The sequence below is a fragment of the Rosa chinensis genome, chromosome 5 (assembly GCF_002994745.2).
Source record: "Rosa chinensis cultivar Old Blush chromosome 5, RchiOBHm-V2, whole genome shotgun sequence".
In the NCBI taxonomy this organism is placed as follows: domain Eukaryota; kingdom Viridiplantae; phylum Streptophyta; class Magnoliopsida; order Rosales; family Rosaceae; genus Rosa; species Rosa chinensis.
Genome location: NC_037092.1, coordinates 56,608,036 through 56,629,375, shown reverse-complemented (window position 1 = coordinate 56,629,375; position 21,340 = coordinate 56,608,036). Strand labels below are relative to the sequence as shown.

The 21,340-nt window shown below is 37.8% G+C and overlaps 1 protein-coding gene, 1 long non-coding RNA gene and 2 pseudogenes across 4 annotated transcripts; 3 read left to right on the top strand and 1 right to left on the bottom strand.

The window, feature by feature from the left end:
- Nucleotides 1-6,280: 6,280 nt before the first annotated feature.
- LOC112164498 lies at nt 6,281-9,068 on the top strand. Of its 2 annotated transcripts, none has more exons than XR_005800870.1 (3): nt 6,281-6,658; nt 6,757-6,856; nt 8,260-9,068. It is a non-coding gene; the product is annotated as an uncharacterized LOC112164498 (long non-coding RNA). The 2 variants fall into 2 exon arrangements; XR_002922349.2 differs by having other exon boundaries at nt 6,740-6,856.
- A 564-nt stretch (nt 9,069-9,632) lies between these two features.
- Nucleotides 9,633-21,340, top strand: part of LOC112164497 — an 87,509-nt pseudogene continuing 75,801 nt past the window's right edge.
- On the top strand, nt 12,829-17,074 carry LOC112164491. Of its 2 annotated transcripts, XM_040507419.1 has the most exons (9): nt 12,829-12,853; nt 13,199-13,303; nt 13,402-13,467; nt 14,410-14,468; nt 14,596-14,663; nt 15,437-15,481; nt 15,691-15,818; nt 16,442-16,543; nt 16,628-17,074. In XM_040507419.1, the coding sequence occupies exons 3-9, from the start codon at nt 13,414-13,416 to the stop codon at nt 16,754-16,756; spliced, it is 585 nt and encodes a 194-aa protein (XP_040363353.1). In that variant the 5' UTR covers nt 12,829-12,853; nt 13,199-13,303; nt 13,402-13,413; the 3' UTR covers nt 16,757-17,074. The 2 variants fall into 2 exon arrangements, with proteins under 2 accessions (XP_040363353.1, XP_040363354.1); XM_040507420.1 differs by lacking the exons at nt 12,829-12,853; nt 13,402-13,467.
- Nucleotides 16,966-21,198, bottom strand: LOC112164496 (annotated as a pseudogene).

The following is a 21,340-nucleotide window of genomic DNA, read 5'->3' as shown; positions in this document are numbered from 1 at the left end:
TAACTATGTATGTAGTTTGTAACTCTGTAGTTGAATAATAGAAAGAAGATAAAGCCATAAAGGTTTAATTATTCAAATGAGGCCAAATAACATTGCAGAAGAAAATTGCAATGCGTATTTTGGCACAAACGACTTCTTCTTATGCGTGTGAGAGAAATTGGAGACATTTGCTATTATTCATACCAAGCAAAGGAAACGTTTGGCATATCAGAAGTTGGAAAATCTTGTATACTGCTACTACAACATGAAGCTGCGGCTGCTAGATAAACAGGCAAAAAATAATGTGGTCAATGAAAAGAACTATATAGATCTACTTCATGTTGCAAGCGAGCCGCTTGATAATGCCATTGATCCACTTCATGATTGGATTATGCCTGCACACCTCGATGGTGAAGCTGGAATACCTCTTCCACAAGTTGTAGAAACTGCAAATAATGTTGGAATCAACGTAGAGAAAGTCTTATATGAAGAAGTTGTTAAAAACCCAGAAGATAATTCAGATAGTAATGATGCGTAGGGTGGTACAGCAACTCCAGATAGTCTTGATCCACTACTAAAAAGAATTGCATTTGCGACGGCAAATTGGGCTTTTGCGACGGAAAAAACTTTTCGCGACGGAAAATTGAGCCTTTTGCGACGGAAATGTTGGCGTTGCAATAGGTGGCGTCACAAAATCCATTTGCGACAGTAAAATGCCGTCGCAAAAAGTATTTGCCTCGGAAAACTGTTGCCATCGCAATGGCTAAACTATTTGCGACGGATACTTTGCGGTCGCAAAAAGATATTTCATTTTTAAAAAAAATTAGGGTGAATTTGTTGTGACGGATACTTTGCTGTCGCAAAAGAATATTTCATTTATAAAAAAAAAAAAAATGTTGTGAATTGCACACCAAAGCTAGTACCATCTAAACCACTCCAAAGAAATATATTACATATATACAATAATACATATATACAAGAGTTGAACTATATAGAAACATGATCAAAACCCTTACAGCAAGGGATAATGCCCAGTGGCACCAAAACATCAAAACTAAAGAAGGAAATTTACAAAGACAGAACTCTTAACACTCGGGCACTCTTTTCACAACCCTGATACCTAAGTATCTGCAAAGAAACAAAAAAAATAAAATAAAGGAGGCATGAGCAACTAAAGCTCAGTGAGTAGCTAAACAAAAATAAATGAAAACGTAAAGACTTAACAATCAGTACTCCAAATGAAAAGTAAACAACACCAAAATTTATCACCCAAGTCATGATCAACCCACTGGTATTAATCACAGAAAAATGTAAACTCCAACACAACCAGTTGCCACAGCAAACTCAGACATGAAAATAATCAGGCTTCCAAAGCCCCCGAGCTACCACAGCTCAATGACCGTGCCACTAATCATGGTCACGTCATATGTAATGTGCACATTGCCAACACCACTCTCTTGTTGACTAGAGGATTGAAAACACAATTAATTTTAAGGTAATTCTCAAATCATGATCCATAACAATTGCAGCACAATAAAACCATCAAATTCACAATTCGAAACACATACTGAGTTGATGACTAACAGAACATATAATCAAGATCCAAAACCCAATACTCCAAAGTAAAAACCAATAAGGAGATTAACAAAATAAAGAAAATAGATAGAGGATACCACAAAGTAGAAACATGAAACCCTCACCCTTGACTTAGTACCCGAGCTTCTTAATACCCAAACCAGAAACAAGCTTAGTTTGTACTCTCTTTCAAAACCAAGGTCTAAATTCCTCTCTTCCTTCTCTCTTCAATCCCCCGTCTCAAAGAAAAGAAATCTGGAACTATGTAGTACCCTCCCCAAATCCGTTTCTCGATGGGAAACAAAAGCCCAAAAAGAAAAGAAGACAAAGGCAAAACGGTGGAAGGGATAGAATTTAGGCTAGGTGGGCTTCTAGGTTTCAAACACGTCATCTCAACACCCACTGATGCTAAGCAAACAAACATAAAGTTAATTTAATTAACAATCTCTATCAATAACAATGAATAAAGAGAACAAGATAAAGGTACCCAACTGACAAGATAAAAGAACTCATTCTAAAAACAACCTTAGGTAAAGAAAAAAAATAAAAAAAATCAGTTTCAGGATTTCACAGTCTTCACATGATAAGAGAATATAAAACAAAACCCAATGTGAGAGTAATATACTGATGCCATGTGCCAAAAAATTGAACACTAGAGGATCTACTCGACAGAAATGAAAAGGAGGCAAAGCAAGAAATTACAAGGCCGACCAAAATGCACCAGGGACATAACCAAATACTTATGCAATAAACCAAAAACTTGTGATTGATAAGCAAAGCTGAACAAATGGCATAACTGTAGGATTCAACTTACCTCTCCATTCATCTCATAAGCAAGTAAAACATCTCCTTCTGGGCTTGTGGCTTGAATCAATGGAATTGATGCCTTGTAGGGACCTCCATTCTCCTCCTATAAGATGTAATCATTGCTCTAACTATTAGAATGAAAACAGATTTCTTCTTGCTAAGAAAATGTACTCTTTATCTACCGGAAAACATCTTAAAACCAAAGAAATGACTTCAGAGCACATATTAAGTATGCAAGCATGTGCCTTACACCTATCAACGCTTGATGTTTAAAAACTAGTTTAAACTATACACTGAAAACAACATATCATTATCATATATGCAAGTTGAGGCAATCATGCTTGGATTTTAATGTCAGGGAAGGTACTGATGGACATAACCAAAGTGTTAATGATCTTATCCAACAGAATGGGGGCAAAGGTTTCTTTCAAGGACCCATTATGACACGTGGCTCACTTGGTCTGGTTGATTGAAACAGGTCCCCAAGAAAATAATTTAGTGGCCCAGCTCGTTACTATAATCTGTAATCGAGAACCAAAAAACAAATCTGCTGAGGGTACTTGCACATGGATACCATGAATGCACAAACTGTTAATATCATGCACTCATTCCATATCTCCACCAACGAGAGATATGCATAAAACCTAATAATTACACCTCATTTCATTTATGGAATTGGAGCATTGAGATAAGAAACTCAATCATGGATACCTATAATCATATGTTAATGGCTCTCCGACTTCTATTGATCTTGCAGCAAACACACCGACACGTGTTTCCCCCTCAACTTGCCTGCAAAAAAACCAACTTACATTATTGATTAGCACTTGGGACCTAATAGTGGGTTAACATTTTATTCTAATGAGCAGATAGTGAATTCAGTTGTATTACCAATGGATTATATCACTGTATTAATTTAATAACAATTTTAAATATGATAAAGAAATAAGTAATTTTGAAAAGAAAAACAAAACAAAACAAAGTGGTACTGCCCAGTCGAACATTGTTAATCTGGAGTACCCCAAATGGAGACTATTTCTTGCACCCACAATTCGAGCATCAAATTCCAAACATATTATTACTAGTTGGCTAGAACCCAGAAAAAAAATCTTGTCTAAATTTACTGGAATAGCAACAACGTGCTACTTAAGAAAATTTGATGCTCTAGAAGTCCATAAATCTTGTCTGATGCATATAGGATCCATAATTAGTTAAGATGTAAACAACTATGGTATGCACTATGTTTATAGGACTGTTATGTTTAATGATTGGTCTGACCATAAATGTTGGCTTAACAAATTATCATATACATATTCATGTTTAAACACGAGCATATAGGATATACATAACCACTTCAATAATTATAAGATTAAAAACAACATTGAAAGAGCAAATTATCTTAACAAAATCTGGAAGTGGGTAATATCTCAAATTGCAAAGCAAGATATAAGTAGTACTGTCAAACCACACTAACCACTTTTCAAGGACGCAGTTCGGATCACAGCTGTGATTTAGAAATCGTGATGGATTTCCTTTAAAAGTAGCGTCGATTGTGAAGTCTTTTCGAATTTCACACATATAGAAATTCTTCACTTCTTTGTATTTCATGTCCCAAAGCCTTTGTTCGCACAACACATCATTAATAACTAAAAAAGCAGGAAAAAGTAAACCGTGCATTTATTCTTCACTACTATTTTCACTTTTTTTCACAGTCCCTTAAAACTATCCCTCATATGACTACCGACACATCAAATAACACAACTTGCGTAGAAAAGGTCCAAGTCATATCACATCCTTACTGATAGCACGTACATATGTACTAGAGGTAGATCATTTTGACCTTTTCTGATAAGATTGTCCAATTTACATGCACTCATGCAGTGTTTGGTGTTCTACCCAAATGGATAACAAACTCAACATGTTTTCCACCAGATTTAGTGGCGCCTGTCAACTTCGGTATTCCCACAAGATTCAAGTTGTGGTAGAACCTGAAAAAGCAGGGAATGAATCAAGCTCATTCCAAAATGGACCAAGTCTCAATTCCTTGAGACGGGTGAATGCGTGTAGGGATCCTTTTGCTAACCCATTGTTATATGTTCTAAGCAATGAGACCAAAAATTGATTAACTGTGATATGAGTCATGGTTCCCAACATAGAGAGCTCAAAAACCTCATCTTTATCACTGAGCAGTACCTAAAAACTCAACTCAAAATTTAATCCATAATCCGATCCCAAAACCCTAACCTAGAACGATCCAAATTTCACCTAAACAGCGCATAATCAAGGAAATTAGAGCAAAACCCATATCAAAAATTGGACAATAAGATAGAAAGTTGAGTACCTGTGGGCCTAGGCATCGATGCCGGAGTTCTTGGCAGAGAAGACATCGTGAGCGGTGATCTTCTACTTAGCGCGGTGGAACTCGGCGTCGGGGTCTGCGAGGTCTTTGTACTTCTTGGAATCTTCTTGAGACTGATAAAGCTAGGCTTTGAGCTCCATGATCGAAGAGGCTCCGACGCCGTCGCGCGGTGCTTCTTGGCATTATGGTCAACTCCGTCAGCCATCCCAGTGATTCCACCACCACCATATCGTTATAGAGTGATTAATAGAGGAAATAAGAGAGGTGGTAGAGGTCGGGGTGGCCATGGAAGAGAAGATCGATAAGAGCAGAGAGCTGTAGCGAGAGAGAGAGAGAGTCAGAGAGAGGAGGATGAGAAGGAAAGTGTAGCCACAGATCTAGATCTAGAAAAGTTTTTTCTTTTTTTTTACTTTTCCTTAACAATTTATGCGACGGCGTGGCAAAACCGTTGCAATTGGTTTAAAATTATACGACGGCAACATTATATCCGTCGCACAAACTTGCAAATATACTATGGAAAAATATCCGTAGCACATGCCGTCGCAAAAGCTGACTTTTTGCGACGGAAAAAGCGAATGCAATTGTTTTTAGTAGTGTGATGATGGTGGAGAGGGTGGAAGAGGAACAGGTGATGGAGGTGAAAGATATGAATATGGACAATCTTCTGTGGATGGATGATTCCAATTTATCTGTGAAGGTAATTTTGATCATACCACCCAAGATGAAAACCATGGAGTGAGAACAGCTGGTCATGGTGCTCAAGAGAAGACTCGATATGGGAGGAGGACTAGAGGTGCAACTGATAATCAAAGTACCCCATCTGATGTTTCTTCAATTGCCTTAAGTTTTGACTCTATCAGTTTAGGCACAGAGCGCAGTGGGATCTCAAATGAATCTCATGAAGGCAACAATCAATTTGGTTATGATGCTTATGGATATAATCAATATGGAGAAGTATATGATCAGTCATTCAGTTGGGTTCATCCTTATTATCCTCTTATAGGGGAAACAGTCGGCAGCTCTAAAGAGATCTATAACTATCATGTTCATCACTACAATTCGCACTATATGGGTCATATGTCTTGGTCTGATTATTGCATTTTCGTAGACCAGCGAGCGGCTTTTCAACCGCCTAGAGTCTCTTTTTGGATGTAGATGAAGTTGACATTCATATGTATTTATATGTAATTCTAAATTTCTAATAAATTTACTTTTTTCAAAAACGATATTTTGTTATCCTGTATCCCCGATATATCTCTGATATTTCCGATATCTCCCTTTTTCAAAGTACCGATAGATATGAAGATACCGATATTTAAAACCTTGATCACAGCTGTAAGACCCTGAAAAACTACAGAATTCTATTTGGTACTTGGGAAATTTGCAGAAATCAATTTGGGAATGGCATTGTACTAAAGCGACTTCTGGAAAAGATAAAGTTTGAAGTCTCCATCAGTTGATAGAAGTTTTCGGTGTTAACGATTTTTTTTTTTTTTTTTAGAGATTCAAATCATTAAGTAACACATGACATTTCTCTGGACCATTGGGTTGGTCAAACTGAATCAAAAGGGCGGAAACATGATCATCAGTTTAGACACGCGTCCTTCACCCGTGATAACCCCCATCTTTCTTTAGAACCGTCTCCTTCGTTTTCTACTCTGATCAAACCTTTTCGTCCCTGGTGAAACTCCATTTCTGTAGCAAAAGCGACTCAGAAGAGAGCCAAATCTTCTGGTTCATTAATTCTTGAATTGAGAGAGAGTTACAAGGTGAAAGTCTCTTCTGGACACGCTCTGTCAGCCAACTTCGACAGCTGAAAACTGCCACTTCTGCAGTTAATATCACCACGACTTTTTCATGAAAGTTGTTCGAAATTTCGTCCTCTATACTGTGCTCGAAAATCATGATAATCCAACGGTTAATTAGTTCTCAATCAAGGTGAGACCGCTTACAGTTCAGTGAAAATCCTGTTCTGAAATACCACTGAGATTTGATTCTAATTCGTGTTTGCATGTCCAGTCCTCTTTCAAATTCAGTTTCTACTCAGATTGGGTCATGTTTCTCCATCGACATTGAGTTAATTTCATGAAGTTTACATATCCATCTTGAGTTCACACACAATTGATTTTACAATTGGTAAGTTTTGTCAACAGATTGAGGATTCCATCTTTTCTAGTTCAATTTTCATATAGAATCTCATATTCATTAAGTTTTGTGATGCTTAAACTTACCATTTGCATCTGTTATGACTCGATCCTTCCCATAATCTGATATCAAAACCTTGTTAAGGTTTATTCATACCCAAACTTCATTCATATCATAACCTGACCTTCTGGACTTGTACTTATCAAATCCATATGACTCTTGATTGTGTTTATGCTGAGATTTTAATTCATAAACCTAGACAAGTCAAGAATCCATCAAACCAACTGGTTTGTTGTCAATCAGAGTCAAAATGAATTTTTGACAAATTTTCTAAGTTGATAGAATGCAGCTAGAATTTTTAAGAAAAACTGAACAGTTCAGTCCGTTTTCACCCGTCTTTTCCCCTGCTTCCTGAACTCCAATTTTCTTGAAATTTTAGCATATTGTATCTTAACATGTCAACTTAGGATCTAGAAAGTTTCAAGTTCATTGCTCTTAAAATGAATTTTTACTAATTTTCTAAACTTGAGCTGTTCCAACCCTTATATCTCTTTATCCTATCTCCTACCTTGATAGTCCTTGATTCTGTTGAATCGATTCCCAATGGTTCAAGACCATTTGGCTTTCCATATGAGAACCTTTAAATTCTAGATGTGGGTAGTGTTACATATTAGAAGCAGATAAAGAATTTAGACACCGAGTTATGGATTTATAGAAAATGGATCATGGGAATGATTAGGGCTGCCACTTGGTTTGGTAATTACCAAACTGACCAAATACCAACCAATATTTTAAGTTTGGTAAACAGACTTTTTAGTAACCGAGACCAATAAAACTGAAATAAAAAATTATCGAAAAAGTTGGTTTGGTTTTGGTAAGTGCCGAATCTACCGATTATCTAAATTTTAGCTTTATAATATTATGATTTTCAATACACATACATGTATATTAAGAGAAATAAACATAAAATTTTTCATAATAGTATGAACATTACTACATATATATACTACATTAATACATGTATTTTAAGTAACCTAGTCAAAGATGGTTAAATAACCTAGTTTTATTGAAAATGACTCAAACTTGATGTCATATATACAAAAGAAAGCTATAATTAGGAGATGAGTACAAAGTTTACGACTATAAAATTGAAGAACCTAGTTTTGTTCGTTCTAATTTTAATTACAAAGAATTAGTTGTTCTAAAGTTGGTAATACCGAAAACCGAAATACCGAATTTGGTAGTTATGATTAAAAATCGAAAATTTTAGTTGGTAATTGGTAACTCAATTTTGAAATCGAAAGCTTTGGTTTTGAAGTTGGTAATACCTATAACCGATTCGAACCGATCGAGTGACAGCCCTAGGAATGATAGTTTGCGACCTTTATTATTAGGAATGGGGACATGTAGTGGACTTCGATCACCAAAGGAACAATGATAGAGGTGGTGGCTAGTTCGTCGATATGTTTTCCATTGCTAAGCTATCAAGCTACTTCATATTCGATTCCAGATAGGGAGGCTTCACCCTAGTTAGTGCTCCTTGTTTTATACATTGTTTTTATGGTTTGAAGTTGTTTTTAAGATTTAACACTTGAGTTCATGAGATGACTTGAGAGTGAGCAGGGGCCAAGCGACTTCCTTGGGTTTCAATCCCCTAAACCTCCGGAGGGGCTGTACGGATGGGATAGTGTCTGACATCCTTTAAGGTGTGACACTAGATCTAGGTGGTACGGCGTAAATAGACACTCTCGCTACTCTTCACCTGTTGTTGAAGATTTAAATTTTCGGTGAGGATGTAGTTGGCTAGAATTAGACCGATCATCAGGTTTGATTTTACTTAGGCACTCATTCGTTTTTCATATGGTTTCACATTGGGAGTTCTTTATTTAATTTTTATTATATTTTAATCAACTGGCACCAATTACCATTTGGTTTTAAAACCTAGCTAGGGTTGATGTTTGAGCAGCGAGGACGAAAGCTCACCCCTACTATAGTTGGTCTTGCAGGTACTGTGCACGAGGATTGAGGAGGATTTCGGGACTGAGCTGGGTGTCACATTTTTTACTTGACTCTTCGGTATATTTGCCTTCACATTTTATTCACCTCTACTAAATTGTCATTGTTTGATTGAGGTGAATGTTAACTTGTAATTGTGAATCTTTACTAAGCTTCTTAACTTCGTATGCAGATGGTTTGAATCAAACTAGAATTATTTTCAATGTTGTCCTTTCAGTTTTGTGTCAATTGAGTAGTAATGTCTCTCTTGACATTGTTTAGTTATAATGTTCTTTTAACAAATAAGAATAAAGTTTTCAATTTCACCTCGCTTTAAACTCTACGTTTTCCGCCAACTCTTGCCATTTCATTTTTTTTTTTTTATAGTTAAATTGCCTTGCGTCTCTTTAGGACATGAGTTAAGCTTGCTTAGCTTGTGCTTTTAAAGGTTCGCAGCACTGTAACGCAACCAATTTGGAGAGGCGCAAATTGGGGCGTTACAACAGCCCTAAAAAAATCAAAGAATTTCAGCTCAAAATGAACACTTACCAGCAATCGGAATCTTCGTCGAATCTACCTTAATCTCGACCCCCGCCGGCGGCTGAAGAAAATGATTCGCCGAAGGAAGAGTTTCGGTTGAGAAATTGACCTTTCTGATGATATTCGAATAAGTCTTTCAGATCCTGATGTCTGAAAATCGGTATATGAAAAGATTGTTCATGTTGATTTCGCCGGCGAGAGAGAGAGAGAGGAGATTGTTCATGTTGAGAGAGAGAGAGAGAGCAACGAGATCTGGTTTCAAAATTTAACCGAATTAGAATTTTCTTCGATATAATTCTAGAGGGGCATAATAGTCATAGAACAAAAAAGTCATCACATTTTTAGCCTTAAAGTGGCCTTTATCTAGACAAATTTTTTTTTTTTTGAAAGAAGACAAAACCAAGAATGACCCTTATATACCTTTCCGCTGCCATCTATAGACAGACAAGAAGATGTGTTAGTACCCACAGTGGTACATATATTTAGGTCACTCATTTGACATTAAATACATCATGATAGCGTGAATTCTCCATTGGTACTACTCTGAAGGATTCGCTAAAGGCACAAAGGTGCGTAGCTCCCTAAAAAAACTAGGGAATTGTTGAAAGTAATAAAATTACTAACCTAGAGTTCCTTAAAAAAGGAAAGCTAACTAATGACCAAAATGGCCCAAAGAAAAAACAGAAACCCTAGGCCCAAATCGTTGACCCAGCCTTGCCATGCCTCCACCTTCCTATGTTGAGGACAATGCACGCCGCCGGCGAGCCACTGCCACGACCTCTCCATACCGTCGCCGCCTACTTCAAGCACCACCGGCCACACCACAACGCCACCACCTGGAGGCCAACACCGAACCTGAAAAGCACCAGACCCGATCAAAAAAAGAATCACCTGCCCCTAGAGCGCCGTCTGCATCTCGACGATGAAGTTGCGCTGCCACTGTTGTCACGACCCAAACACCAGCCATCGCCGCCCCTTGAAACTAGACACCATGACTCCCCCCGCCACAAATAAGCTTTGAACCAAGCAAGATCAGATCGAACAATCAGGCCTCGAGCCACTGCAGATCTAAGAAGCCAAAGAATCCTAGACCATCATCACCCGTCCGGCAGTCTCACAGCGACGACGAGGCAAGCCCCACCGATGTGGAGTACCGTCGGACGAGAAGAGCTCGGCTAAAACTCAACCAAAAATTTGGCGCGTGCGGCGCGTTCCGTGAGAGAGAAAACCAACGTTATTGTACACCATATTTGTCTGAATATATACTATATTTAGTCAACTGATATTGTAGACAAAAAAAAAAAAACAAATAGCTCTATTGATAATTAAAGTTTCAAAATATGTGTAATTTTTTATATATTATATAATTGAAATCTCCAACACTTTTTCCTTCCCTCCCTCTCCCTCGTCTTCTTCTTTTCCTTCTTCCTTCTTCTTTCCCTTGTGTTTCTTCCTTTCTCCGTCAGCGTATTGGAATGGCGGAGTCGACTGAGCATCAGCAACTGGCGGCCATTCTCGGTCCGGAGCCCGCCGCCACTTTCCAAACCGTAATCTCCCACTTAATCTCCTCCCCCTCCGCTTTGCAAACCCTAATCTCCGACCTCATCTCCTCCGAGAAGCGGTCCGAGGCCGAGCTCGTCTTCAACATCTGCAAGCAGGCCGATCAGGAGTCGCTTTCTCTCAAACTCGCTCAGCTTCTCCAGGTCTCTCCCGACGAGAAGACCCTAGCCATGTGCTCCATTCTCCTCCGGAAGCAACTACTCACCCGCGACCTGTGGCGAAGACTCTCTCGTAACACCAAATCCACCCTCAAACATACTCTATTATCTTGTATTCAACGCGAGGACACCCCAACATCGATTTCGAAGGCCATCTCCTACGCCGTGTCGGAGCTCGCCTCCGCAGTGTTGTTCGCCGAAGGCTGGCCGGAGCTCTTGCCCTTTCAGTTCCAATCCACCTCCTACGATGCGCCGCCGAAGCTTCAGGAATGCTCCTTCTTGATTTTCGATCAGCTCGCGTACTTCTTTGCCCCGTTTAAGGAGGAATTACACACCGTCTTCTTGTACTGCTTGAGCTCCTCCACAAGGTCAGATGAAGTTAAGATAGCCGCGTTTAGTGCGGTGGTCAGTTTCATCCGGTGTTTGCCCAGCTCTGAAGATCCGAATATGTTTCACGACGTCTTGATAGAAATGATGAGAACAGTGATGGGGGAATTGAACAAAGGGAAGGAGATCATGGCACAGGAAGCGATCAAGTTGTTCATTGAATTGGCCAGGACCCATCCGTCGTTGCTCAGCCGCAACGGGCAGATCATCCGGGCTATGCTGCAGATTGCTGAAGCCATAGATGTCTTGGAACAAGGGACGAGGCACTTGGCCATTGAGTTTCTGATTACTCTGGCCGAGGCCGGAGAGCGTGCACCATGGATAATGAGGAGGTGTCGGGAGTTTGTTGGTCTACTTTTTCCCATTTTAATGAGGATGGTTTCAAATGTCAAGGATGATCCCTCATGGCATACAGCTGAGACTGATGATGACATTGCCTTGGGTGTAAGTGGTGACTACTGTGTTGGGCAGGAGTGTTTGCATAGGCTTGCCATTGCCTTGGGTGGCAATAACATTGTTCCAATTGCGTTAGAACACTTTACCGCCCATTTTGCTGCACCCGAGTGGCCCAAGCATCATGCAGCATTGATTGCCCTTGCTCAAATCGCTGAGGGTTGCTCTGAGGTATCAACCCTAAATCCTGCATAGAATTGAAACATATTGTCACTGTTCTTTGTAATGAATTGAGATTGAAATAGTTGTCAACTCATGAACTTCACTTGGCCATGCTGCATAATTGGAAAGACGGGGCACTGTGAAAAATAATTATTTTGTATTTGATATATCCTGCATAGATCTGAAAGTAATAACCTCATATATTATTTGGTAACAAATCGAGCTTGGACTAGTTGTTAACTCATAAACTTCACGTGCTCATGCTGCGTAATTGGAAAGACGGGGCACTGTGAAAATACATACTAATCAACCAAAATAAAGATGATTGTCATATATGAGATGCACACATACTTGTATTACAATTCTTGATAATGCAGTTTCCAAGTGGTCTCTTACTCACTTCTATATCAATAGTGTGAAAAGTTCAGCGCAGCAAAGTATTCATTTTTTATGCATCATACCACCTGTTGCAGTGAAATGTATTCAAGTTATCTTATTGTTTATCTTTTCTTTTTTCTATTCGCTGCAGGTAATGATAAAAGATTTGGAGCAAGTGGTGCCAATGGTTTTGAACTCCTTTAAACATCCACATATTAGGGTTAGGTGGTCAGCTATTAATGCAGTTGGCCAGTTGTCTACTTATTTGGCCCCAGACCTGCAAGTTCAATATCATCAACAGGTGTTTTCTGCACTGAATGCCACTATATATGGTTTGCAGAACCGTCGTCTACTGGTAAGTTAGTGTCTGACAAGATTGTTTAATCCTAATCGGGAATTTTTGACTGGTGATGATTTTGCTTCTTGCCATGCTAGTTTCTATGAAGTAATGATGAGAATCTAAAGTTCACAAATTAACAGTGTTTTGTGTTAGACAACATTGGTTTTTGTACTTGGGAATTGTGTGGCTCTGGAGGATATTGAATATGCTGGCATTTTCTTTATTTGGCTCATTTGCGGAGTTCTTTTTGTCAGACATGCTCATTGTCAAGACCATGTTATTTGAAGGAAGCTTGTCCTTTTCTTTTGCTGGGAAATCAATGGCTAATAATTGTTACTTCATGTAATTTGATATCTGCAGGCACATGCTGCTTCAGCACTGCAAAAATTCATTGAGAAATGTGCTAGGGATATCTTGACACCTTAGTTGGATGAAGTGGTTTCCCAATGGGTTGTACTTTTGCAGGTAATTGCTTATATAAACTGTACCAGATTGATGATGCCGGACTTGCATGTTCTTTTGAAGTACTATTTTACATGTCTCAACTTTTATCTCTTGTGCAGAGTGAGATACAAATGGTGCATGTAGAAGCATTGACTGCTTTGGCATCAGTTGTTGTTTCATTTCCGGTATTTTTCTCTATAATGTGCTAGATAATGTGAACTTCTGAAAATATCATTGCTTCAACATCAAGTTTGTGAACTGGTTATTTGAATTTGCATTACATCATTATTATTTCTAAGAAAAAACAATATTCTGTCTGAATTTCAATTAAATTGGGCTTTTAGGTATGGAAAAGTTCTGACCTTGATGTTGAATTGAATGAAACTGTTGATTTTCAATCTGCTGCTGTTCTTTTAAATGTGTATTTCGATCATGAAATACATATGTATGCAAACTATAGAATTAAGGTTAGCGCTTTTGCAGCTTTGCTTTGTGTACTGTATTTGAAGTATCTATTGTTACATGTCACGGATTCTTCATAATGTTGTTAGCTGAAGTCCAAACTGAAGGGTTTAAATTGGTTGTCAAATTTTGTAGGGCTAACTTCCCAGCTTGGATGGTTTAAGTTATTGGTTCTTATTTTTTTTGACTTTGATTTCCCAGTTTAGTTTAAAGATTTAGAATTGAAGATTGAAAGTTTTGAATTTGATGAGAAGAATTAGTTTCTAAACAATGCCCATTAGCAGCAATCAATTGGTGTTATTTGAAGTTTCTTTTGTTGATGCATTGTGTTAATTGCTGTCTATCTTCACAGTGTGACGGTCAGATAGAGCTAGGATTGAGTCAATAGGCAGTTCTTCTTTGATTGCTGTTAATGCTTGAATTGAGATCAAATATTCAACTACCTGGGTTGTACATGAACTCTTGTTTGTCCTGGGTGTCTGTGTTTCTAAGCTTTTCGGAATCATTTTCAGAGAATATCAGGCAAAATTTAGTCAACGAGAGTGTGTATTTTGCTTTGAGGTTTATCACCTGCAGATTTGCAGTTCTTGCTGTTAGGGTTGGGGCTTTTCAGAAGTTACCATCCATGCTTACATTGAAGAAACTTATACGGATTCTCTTTGCAGATGTCGAATTCTGAATTAGAGGACAAGATTTTCAGCTTGTTCAAGGATTTTATGGCCGGGTATACGCTTAGCTCTGCTAGTATGTTTTGAGCTCTACTATAAAAAATTGATTTTCATCAACATTTTGGTATGTTTTCTTTGTCTGTTTGTTTATATCTGGGTGATGTTTTACCTTCATTGTGGTAGGATTGCCAAGTTTGAGGAATTGGTGCCCATGGGAAGCACATTTCTCAATGGCTTTCAGCATGCACTGGGTAGGTGTTCTGGTTTGGTGATGGTTTTATTTGCACTAGTCTGAAGTTTCTTGCCATTTTTCTGATTGAAATTGTACCTTTTTTTCAGAGTTTCTTTGACGGCCGGCGATAGATAAAACATCTGACTTGGTTAAAAATATAATCCAATCAAACGAAACAAAGAGGGTTAAATCATACATTGAAGCTGGATGTATCAACACTGATGATGGCAGGCACAATATAACCAAGTGTAAGTGTAGTTGTTTTTGGTCTTTGGGTTCTACTACTTCTATATCATATAATTTGATGCCCTCCTAGCCTTGTATTAGCCTCTTATTCCCAAGCCTTGTATTAGCCTCTTATTCCCAACTAGGCTGTACAATTTAAAAATTAATTATAACTCAATTCTGCATTCAAGATGTTATATGTCGATAACTTACTCTACAATTGAAACAGGTTATAAGATTTTCTATATCTTTGTTTGACTCTATTAACTTTGACGGTTGTTACTTTTGTTACCTTCTCCAGCCGTACTTCATTCTATTATGACCTTGTTTTTTGGACACTTGGTCTATAATTGACTGATAGGCCTTATTATTGATTACATTGAGTATATGAATATTGAATTATTACCCTGTTTTGGCTAGCTTTCCAATGTTCACGTACTATCCTACTTTTTTCACGCATTAATACGATTCATGATTTGGTGCCTATACTTTGAGTGTTGCAAATTTCTGATATGTTTTGGTCTGAACGCAATATTTTTTTTTTTACATGGGGAAATGCGCATATAGAAGTGCAATCATGCCAACTTGGACTTCATGACCATATATGTAAAGGTAATATATCTCTTTCCGAGATTTACCACTATCTGTTAATTCAGTTTTATATCAGAAGTATTCTTGTTCAAAAGGGCAAGTGAGGTTCTGGTGCCTCTACATCAATATTTGTTATATCTGTTTGTAAAATTAGGTTGTTTGTTTTTACTTAGATGTTGGCACCTTCTCTTATTTGTTCCAATGTCACACTTGGCCTACTTGTGAAACAGGAAAAGGTATACTTAACGAACTGGAATGCCTACTGGAAGATGTAAGTGGTGCAATGCAAGATAAATCCTTGTTCCAGGATGACAATTTGGGTGAAAGATTGAATGAACAAGCATGTATCAATGACAAGGTATCCTTCCTTCTTTTCTTTTTGAAGGACTATGTTCATGCTATTTAGACTTTCAGTTCTGATATGTTCCTGAACTTTGTTTTGTCCTTTTTCCCCCTTGACTTTGGCAGTTAGTGTTTACCATTCACTAAGTTTTCCCTGCATTTGTATTTGTATCTATAACACTAATTTCAGTGCACCATTAAAGTAATCAGATAATTGCTTGCTTGAAATTTTGTTGAGACTTTAGTTGAAACATGAATCCTGAGAAATTTGGCATAGCAACTCTTGATATTTCTATTCATAAGCTCAGATACCCTATACATGCCTAGAAGCAAAGTCTGCTGCACAAAGGGTCTGCCTGTCGAGAAAGTCCTTTCCCTCTCTTGAAATAATCAATTAGGTTTAATCGGAAGAAGTTTTGGCCATAGTTTGGTACTTTGGTCAGAGGGACTTGTATTGTCGCTAGTATTTACTACGCTTTATCATATATTTTGAGTTCAAGATAGTTCGGCTGAACTTTAAGTTTTCTCAAGTTCTTTCCCTTTTCCCTTGCTTAATGTTAACTGGTCTAAATTATTTCAGTCGTAGTTCAGATATGTATATGTAAAACGCCAAAATACCTGACTTGACATCTTATGTAGGAAGAAATTGCCTCGCCTTGTCCCAGAAGAAATGAAGTTACTGATTATGCTATCCTGATGGCAGTCATTTATCATATGGTCAAGCAAGAATATATGATGCAGGTATATACTCCCTGCACCTTTCCCCACCATTTGTGTAATATGTTCTTGACTTTACAGATGTCTAAATGTCAAACGTTACTGCAGGAAAGAATTGTTTCTGCATTAAGTCTCAAGTCATCTTCCGGAGAATTAGAGAGCTACTGCCTTATGTGGTCTTTGCGTCCTTACATAGATGAAGAAATTATGGGTCATGCTTGGAAACTTATACACTGAAATGTTATCGGAATCTGAGTGGCGACGTTAATTTACTAGAAGTTCTTACTGTAATCTCATGATCTGACAGTTATCATTTGTAGCTAACAGATTCTGTAGACTAACCAAACAGTTGTCGGGGATTCTTTGTATTATTATTAAATAATTCTTTACATCTAGGCCATTTGTATTTACAAGTCATTAACCATCCCAAAGTTTGGTGGTTTGCTTCAAGTTTTGAAGTTATGAAAAATAGGACTAGCTGCAAGGAGGTCTTCTGTCAGGTTATTGTCGTTGCCAATCTTGCAGTCTGTGAAAGTCTCAAAGTTGGTCTTGAAATAGGGTAGCCAGCTTCAGTAGTCCTCATATGCATTCTTGTTTGACCACTGTAAGCCCCAAATTAAAATTGGAGATCATATCAGAAGTTGGACCAAGACTAATCTGTAATAGATAAGGGAAATAGGTATTGAGAAATCTGACTGACAGAGTTCCCTCAACCTCAGTGGGGATCTCAAGTCTGAATATTCAGTTTTCTTGCAGTCTGCTTTCAATAAGCTGCATAGTGTATGGCATCGGTAATTTTCCGAGTGTAGGCTAGCTTAATGCGGCTTCCTGATCCATAGCTGCCGGGAACAAAGATAGAGGCTTATATCATCTGCTGCTCTTTTTGGTGTTGATCTTCTGGTTATATCTCGAACTACATCATTTACCATTATCTCTATCATATAGAACCTAACTGCTATACCCTGAATCCAAACAATGCCGTTTTGGAAATTGATCAGTCCTATGACGTTTTTTATGATGTCATTTGAATTTGCATACCTTCCACCAGACCAACCAGTGTTGACCAGCCATGCAGTTGCACCATGCTTCTGCATCTTCTCAGCCAGCATTGCTGCATACTTGGTAGGATGCAACATTAAATATGCTGCACCAGAGCAAGCCGAGAATGTTGCCCGTGGCTCCTTCACACCCTCTTCAGCGCCAGGTTTAACTTGCTGACAGGTGGGAGTACACCAAATGCATCACATGCCAAAAGTATCACATTCTTTGGATGAGGGCCAACACATGGTATCTTTTCGTTGGGAATGTACTCAATGGGATACGTTGCTCGAGAATTCTCTGCAACCAGAACAAACACAGCTCAGTTTACTTGTCTGGTGTATAGGAAGCTGCAGATGAGGATCAATTCACCTGTAACTTTTGCAATGAAACTCAAACAGCTGATATTTACCTGTAATAGATTTGTCATTGTAATCCACCTCTCGGGTATGCTCTGATAGGAGCATTTTAATACGATGTTTTAACGGTTATTTCCTCATATTTACTTGGTTATTTCCTTAAATGAATCCTTTTAGTTTAAGAAAGTTTCTTTTTCCAGTTTTTAACAAGTTTCCATTTTAGTTTAGGAAAGTTTCCATTTCGATCTCACTTTTAGAAAGTTTCTATTTTTCATTTTTGGAAAGTTTCTATTTTTCGTTTTAGGAAAGTTTCTATTTTTAGTAATAGTTTCTATTTTCAGGTCCTTGGAGCGAAAACGTGGAAATGAACTCATGAAAGGAAAGAGGAGCTAGTCAACGTTGAGAGGTGTAAAGATGAGACACAAAGGGCTACACAAATGAGCAGAAATGAAGAAATGAAGCTTTCCTGTTCCAATCAGGAAATCCGGTTCAAAAGAGGAAAGTGTACCAAGCAAGATTTCGGAGATAACCAAGATACTTGATCGAAATAATGAAGGAAATGACGTTGGAGATCATCAAGGCTTGAAGATGATGCAACAAGGTCAAAGAACTGTCTAGATTAACTTGGATTTTCGGCAAAATGGATAAAAGTCCATAAAAGCCCATTAGATTTTAGGGTTTGTGACGCAAAGAGATACCCTTGGAGTGTTTGCCATGAAATACCAAGAGAGAGAGAGTTGGCGTGAAAATCAAAGGGAGAATAAAAAGATTACACAAGAGATATTCAAGGGAGAGTCTTAAGGAAAGAAGAAGTGTGTGCAACAAGAAAAGGTTCAAAACAAGTCTAGATTCGTCCCCTATTTTCTCTAAAGATATTGTTGCCGAAATTGGTGAAGAAAATCAGAATAAATCTCTAGATATTTCTGCAATAATATATATTTAAGGGATTTAAACTTATTTTGGAGTTTTATGATTGGTTGGATAACACAATAGGGGTTACATGGCAATTTTCGATTGGTTGGTTTTGGACAAGAATCGAATTTAATTGAAAATGATTGCAATTAGATGAACTTATTCATACTAAGTTGTGCACTTAAGTTGATAACCTTTCTCTTGTTTATTGCGTTGAACATGTCTTGATTTGCTAGCTTTCTAGACGTTGATTGCATGTTTGATAGGATTGATCTATGTGCTTTCACTTAGATTAATTAGTAAAGGAAAGTAAAATATGGGAGATCGTTTGCTTCAAATGTTTCACATGATCAACTTCTTTCTCATGACTTGGAAGAACACTTATAGGGTTGATTCGAATTCGATTATGAACTTGGTATTGATCTTAATTTGTTTCTTATGTTTCATTCTTATTTTTGTGTTTTTGTATTTACTTAATTTTATTTGTTTCTTTTAATTTTCGAAAACCTAAACCTAAAACCCCCTTTATTTCGTAAATTTGTATATACTTTGTTATATTCTTGAAAATATTATACTTTATTTTATTTTAATTCTTTGTTTGTCTTACAATGACAGGCGTACCCTCAATCCCTGGAATAGAACGATCTCTATTTACTATTTGCTAACAATAACATTTTCAGGGTTAAATTATATGCTTGCTTTGAGCGTATCATGCTCGTCGAATGTGACATTTTATACCACTGCAAATGAGATCAACCCAATCGTATCGAATATATATCAGTAGAACTCACAAGATCAAACAAAGAGAGATCATGGTATTCATCTTCATTTTTACATCATACAAAAAGTGAGAATAATGTCTTACTCTTACCAGAGCCAAACTTGATGGCATTCCAGATATCGCGCTCTTTCTCCCTGGAGAGATCAATGCACTTGGCATATCAACCACCTTCGATATTTTATACACCATTCTCATTCCAACAGTGTTCATCATCACCAATTAAGTTCCTATTGTGATCCGTAGATTGAGTCGTCTTTCCGGTGCCTAATCATTAGCAAATAGCAGTGCATTACTTACAATTGAAACCTAACGCCATATCTGATTTCTGTCACAAACACATTGCAGCTGCCAGTGCCAAATCTCCAAAGAAGAGTGCATCGATTCTATACCTGACAATCCGAAGAAGAGGGCAACATCTCCATCTTTCCACATATTGCAGCCAGAATGTAGGGAGAGGATGTGTCATTTAGGCATGAGATAATGCATTAAACTGAAAAGACCTTTCTTCATTTTCCCGGCGTACATGGCGCCAAGGATGACCATTTCCTTGCTAGCAAGGTTGATGTCTACGCTAGTAGAGGATGTCATGTAATGAGTGTAACGATTACACGGGAACTGACCGGCATTGTATATAGTGAAGTCTGGAGTATCGAAATTCTCCAGCTCTTCAGGAGTAAGTCGGATGCACCTGCCACACACATAGGTGAATTTTGTTACATTAAACTGATACACATCTTTGGACATGTTTCTCAACCTCTTCAGGCAGGATGATAATACTCGAAAAAGATTGTTCATTACTCTTATGCTTTACTTACATGTTGTGCATGAACAACAAATGATAAGGCCTGGTAGAGACAATTCACACTTTGCTTCTGTTTTCTGGATCCCAATTTAGAAATTGAAGAGCTGCATTAATTACTCTTATGCTTTACTTACATGTTGTGCATGAACAACAAATGATAAGGCCTGGTAGAGACAATTCACACTTTGCTTCTGTTTTCTGGATCCCAATTTAGAAATTGAAGAGCTGCATTAATTAAAGATTCAGACCATTAGTTTCACTCATTCTTTTAACCTACAAGGGGATGAACACATTCATGAACAATTTGACAATAACATTAGGGTTATTATCACAAATGGTACCTGAACTTCAATTTTGATCACAACCAGTACCCGAACTTTTCGATTTCATTTTAAATGGTACCTAAGGCCACGTTCGGTCACTATTCTGACCAAAAAAGCCAAATCTAAAATTTAAAAGAAAAGTTCAAGGCAAGTGTATTACCAATAAATCATCACTATATATGATCGCAACCATTGAAATCATCAAAAATCATCACTATGACCGCCTTAGTCAGAATAGTGACCAGAGGTGGCTCTAGGTACTATTTAAAATGAAATCGAAAAGTTCGGGTACTGGTAGTAATCAAAATTGAAGTTCAGGTACCATCGATAAGATTGAGGTATAGTTCAGGTACCATTTGTGATAATAACCCATGACATTAACAATATAACCTTGTCCAAAGAATTCAAGTAATCCACAGCTCTCTCTCTGTTGACCATGAAAGTTTGCTCATCCATTTCAATTTAGGTGAACCACTACAAGTGAGTACCAAAATTGATCAAGTATGAAATCATATATCCATAGCAGTCAAAAAGTGAAAATGGGCACCTACTTTCCCCACCAAAGCTTTTGCTCAGTGGACTCATCCTTGACAAGACGTTTGTCCC

What these genes read in the sequence shown, in the direction of transcription:
- LOC112164491 (XM_040507419.1), top strand. Translation starts at nt 13,414, where the DNA reads ATGGTGCATGTAGAAGCATTGACTGCTTTGGCATCAGTTGTTGTTTCA. An exon ending in TGGCTTTCAGCATGCACTGG is followed by an intron (nt 14,664 to 15,436) that starts GTAGGTGTTCTG and finishes ATGCGCATATAG; the next exon opens with AAGTGCAATCATGCCAACTT. An exon ending in TCATGACCATATATGTAAAG is followed by an intron (nt 15,482 to 15,690) that starts GTAATATATCTC and finishes CTTGTGAAACAG; the next exon opens with GAAAAGGTATACTTAACGAA.